Source organism: Nicotiana attenuata, unplaced genomic scaffold, assembly GCF_001879085.1.
Source record: "Nicotiana attenuata strain UT unplaced genomic scaffold, NIATTr2, whole genome shotgun sequence".
In the NCBI taxonomy this organism is placed as follows: Eukaryota; Viridiplantae; Streptophyta; class Magnoliopsida; order Solanales; family Solanaceae; genus Nicotiana; species Nicotiana attenuata.
The window spans coordinates 303,906-307,549 of NW_017671311.1; the positions used below are offsets into that span (position 1 = coordinate 303,906).

The following is a 3,644-nucleotide window of genomic DNA, read 5'->3' on the forward strand; positions in this document are numbered from 1 at the left end:
CCATTCATTCATCTATGGAAATGAAACTATGCATAGGGATAAACGGTTAACAAAAGAAAATGACAGAGAAATAGAAGCATTTAACAACTTAGGTAAAAGTGGAGATTTGCAGTTAGATATAGCAAAAAGAGTCAATTACAACCAAATTAAACAATGTTTAAGCCTCAAGCATTTACTTTGAAAAGTAAGTATTGCTTTAGTCATGACATATAAGATACAATAACAGAAATTAACATCATAAATCTTCACGTAATAATAAAACTCCTTTCACCATCCTGCTTGGGGAGCTGGAGCTGGACTTGGAACGGGTGAAAGAGAACTTTCAAACATCCCTATAACAACAACAACAAAAAAATATGACTAAGTATAAGGATTTGATCATTTAAATGTGTGATGAAGCAAAGAACAAAAGGAATTGGCACTGACCACACAAAAGAAGGTTTTGAGGTGGTTGCCTCTCCTTAGCAGGGTTAGGATTATCGTCGAAAACTCTAATAAAAAGTTCTTGTCCTAAGTACCAATTCTTTAAGTGCTGTGATCTCAAGTTCCACATTCCAGGATTGTCAAGAAAAACATATACTGCTGTCCATCTTCCAGGGTAAACTTGGACAGTGGAACGAACAACAGGATCGAAGATATTGTATGTTTCACTTGCTGCTGGTGTCCAATCTCCATTCCCAAATCTGGGAGAAAGAAAAGGTCGTTACAGGGCTCAAGTAATCCGTCGCTACTACAGTCAAACCTCTCTATAACAGCCTCTTTTGTTCCGATATTTTTTTGGCTGCTATAGAGAAATGCTCTTATACAGGACGTACATTATAACATAACATAAAATCAGTTCCGAGCAAAACTTGGCTTTTATAGTGAATAGTTGTTATATAAAGATACTGTTGTAGAGAGGTCCGGTTGTATGTCTATTTCGTTCTGGCTAGCAAAGCCAGGATATTCTATGTTTATTTTAGTTCTTCAAAAGTGGAGATGGGATAAGGCTTACCCTACAACATGGAATCCGAAACCATCCAAATGCCAAGAATCCATAACATCAAGATCATTTTTGAAGACGATTTCTAGCCACCCTTTGTGGATTCCAGAGACAACAGAAGATCCATAAGCCACAGCATCATTCACTGAGTGAGTGGGAAATTGATCTAGTTGGTAGACACCAGATCCATTCACAAAGTAATCAGCAAGTTTTAATGGTGTCTCTGGTGTGAGATAGGATACATTGTTGACTACATATCGCGGCCAGCCATTAATTTCACCCTTTGAACCATGAAGGATAAAGGTTTGAGTCAATGTCACATTTGACACATTGAATGTTCCTTGTGGATTAGGCCTTGCAGCTCCAGTTGTCAGGTTCCACCTATAGTACACATTAACAACAACGACTACGCCTTAGTTTCACTTTAATTGGGGTCGGTTATAACGTTCAAAGAAATGCTTACGTGATAGATTTGGCTTGATTGACAGAAAATTCGATATCAAATGGATCAGGGCCGGAAGGGAGAGGACCACTAACTGTTGTTAAAGAACCGGTATAGTGCAGGATCCCTATTCCTTCAAGAGATTTGCTATCACTAGATTCATTACTTTTATACATTTTAGGTGTTGCTACCATGAAATAATCAGCTACATTTTGATCAGCAGTAACGAGAACAGAATACGATTGGCCAACATGCACATCGAGAGAGTCAAGTGTTATCTGATTTGTGTAAGAACCTTCTGTCTCAACCAAAACCATCTTGTGGTTTTGAATTCTGAAGTTAAAACTCATGACTGTTCCAACATTTGATATCCTGAATCTGTAAGTCATTCCTACATGCAAACACATGAAAGTAAAGGATCAGAGAAGGTGATTAGATTTCAGATTCTTGAATCAGAACAAGATAACCTTTTGTTCTGTTTTACCTTTTGATACAGTAAAAGACTCGTGTCCCTCCGAAATTGAAAGCTCATAAGGTCCTTTACCATTCATCAGGATTGCATCAGGGACATCGAAGAGCTGACTGGATTTCCTGTCTTGTACAGAGTACCTAAGAGACTGCTTATTGCAAGACGCACGAGCAAATAAAACTTTAGTTGATTAACGTGAAGGAAAAATCAGTTCCAATCTAGAGTATTGAATACTATATAACTAAGCAAATAAGAATGTGCCCTCTCTAATAGCTCTAAGCGTTTAGATGACATGGTCATATAATTTAACATGGTATCAGAGCATATATTCATGTGAAAGGGCGTGTTAATGATATAATTAAGTAAATAAAACGTACCCTCTCTAATAGTTAACCTTTTAAATGAGATAGTCACATAATTCAAGATAGAGATTATAGTGTTGATTACCTTGTAATCAGTACTGAACCAGTCGCCAATCAGGAGATCAAACTCAGCTTCTGGTTTTGGGAACGGGACAGCTATTACGTTGCGATTATTGACTCGAATTGGTCCATATCCTCCAGCAACCTTATGAAAGTTGATCGAAGGGAAGTAAGTGAAAGTTCCAATTTGGTCCTTAGCCTGAAACACATATGTCCAATTTGTTCCAGATTCAATTGCACAGTTTGTGCCTGAAACTCCATCTTGCCATGAATTTAGCCTCTGTTGGATGCCATTCCTTTAGAAGAAGAAAAATCACACCCTTTTATTAGTCCTCAGGTTAATGACCCATTTCTATCATATTGATACCAAATTAAAACTGGCAACAAGAACACATATGCATACCATGTTATAAGCAAGGATTCATCCATGTTATTGAAGACATTCACATTTACAATATCATTAGTCGTCGCATTGATCAATGGTCCTGGAAACATCCCATTGATAGTGATAACCTGTAGCACGCGATAACTTTCTTCTATCACTCCAACAAGTCAAAAGTCGGATACAGAAAAAAAAAACATTCAATGGTACTTTAGAGTTCTAAACATTGACAGTGCAAAGAATATATACACTATCAGTGTAATTTAACCAGTTATAACAGATTATTACTCTATTTTCAAGTTACATGCAGAGTTACATGTTATTGTAGGTCAACTTAAGTAAAGTTCTTTATAATATTACTCTATTTTTAGGTTACATATATAGCATACTTGATACGCAGAGTTACTTGTTATTGTAGGTCAACTTAAGTAAAAGTTCTTTATAGTCGGTGCACGTAACATAAACTTTTATCCAATGTTGTTCGAACAAGTCAAAAATATATAGTATACAAGGACTAGTGTACAAACATATATTGTGAGGTGTGACAGGAGATCTAGAACACTTACAGACTGAGGAGATGACACAGGACTAATAGTTGTGTCAATGGAAACAATCCATTCATGGTATATCTCAATGCAAGTTACTCCACTAAGAAACACAACAAGTAATATAACAGAAACAAACAGTCCCTTAAGAGATGCCAGCATATTTAAGGCACTAAAGAAACTATATATTCAGTTTTCTTTGTATGAATGTTATAGAAAGAGTGATTTTTCAGTGTATATAGCAAAGGGAATGATGGTGGTGAAGCTTTCTAAGAAAATGGACATGAATATTAGGCCAAGTGGACAAGAGAATAAGCCAAAATCGATTGTTTATGGCATCTGGAATAATGGTATGCCGGCAAAAACATGGCAAGAAGTTTTGCATTTGCCAGATTGCAAGGC

General features: G+C 36.6%; 1 protein-coding gene across 1 annotated transcript; it reads right to left on the reverse strand.

Annotated features, from left to right (window-relative positions):
- Positions 1 to 267: 267 nt before the first annotated feature.
- Positions 268 to 3,404, reverse strand: LOC109207460 (monocopper oxidase-like protein SKU5). The gene is made up of 8 exons (XM_019370386.1): positions 3,264 to 3,404; positions 2,719 to 2,828; positions 2,341 to 2,611; positions 1,909 to 2,041; positions 1,446 to 1,815; positions 995 to 1,363; positions 427 to 683; positions 268 to 332 (listed from the first exon to the last, which is right to left on the reverse strand). Exons 1-8 carry the CDS (start codon positions 3,402 to 3,404, stop codon positions 268 to 270), a joined length of 1,716 nt encoding a protein of 571 aa, XP_019225931.1.
- Between the last annotated feature and the right edge of the window lie 240 nt (positions 3,405 to 3,644).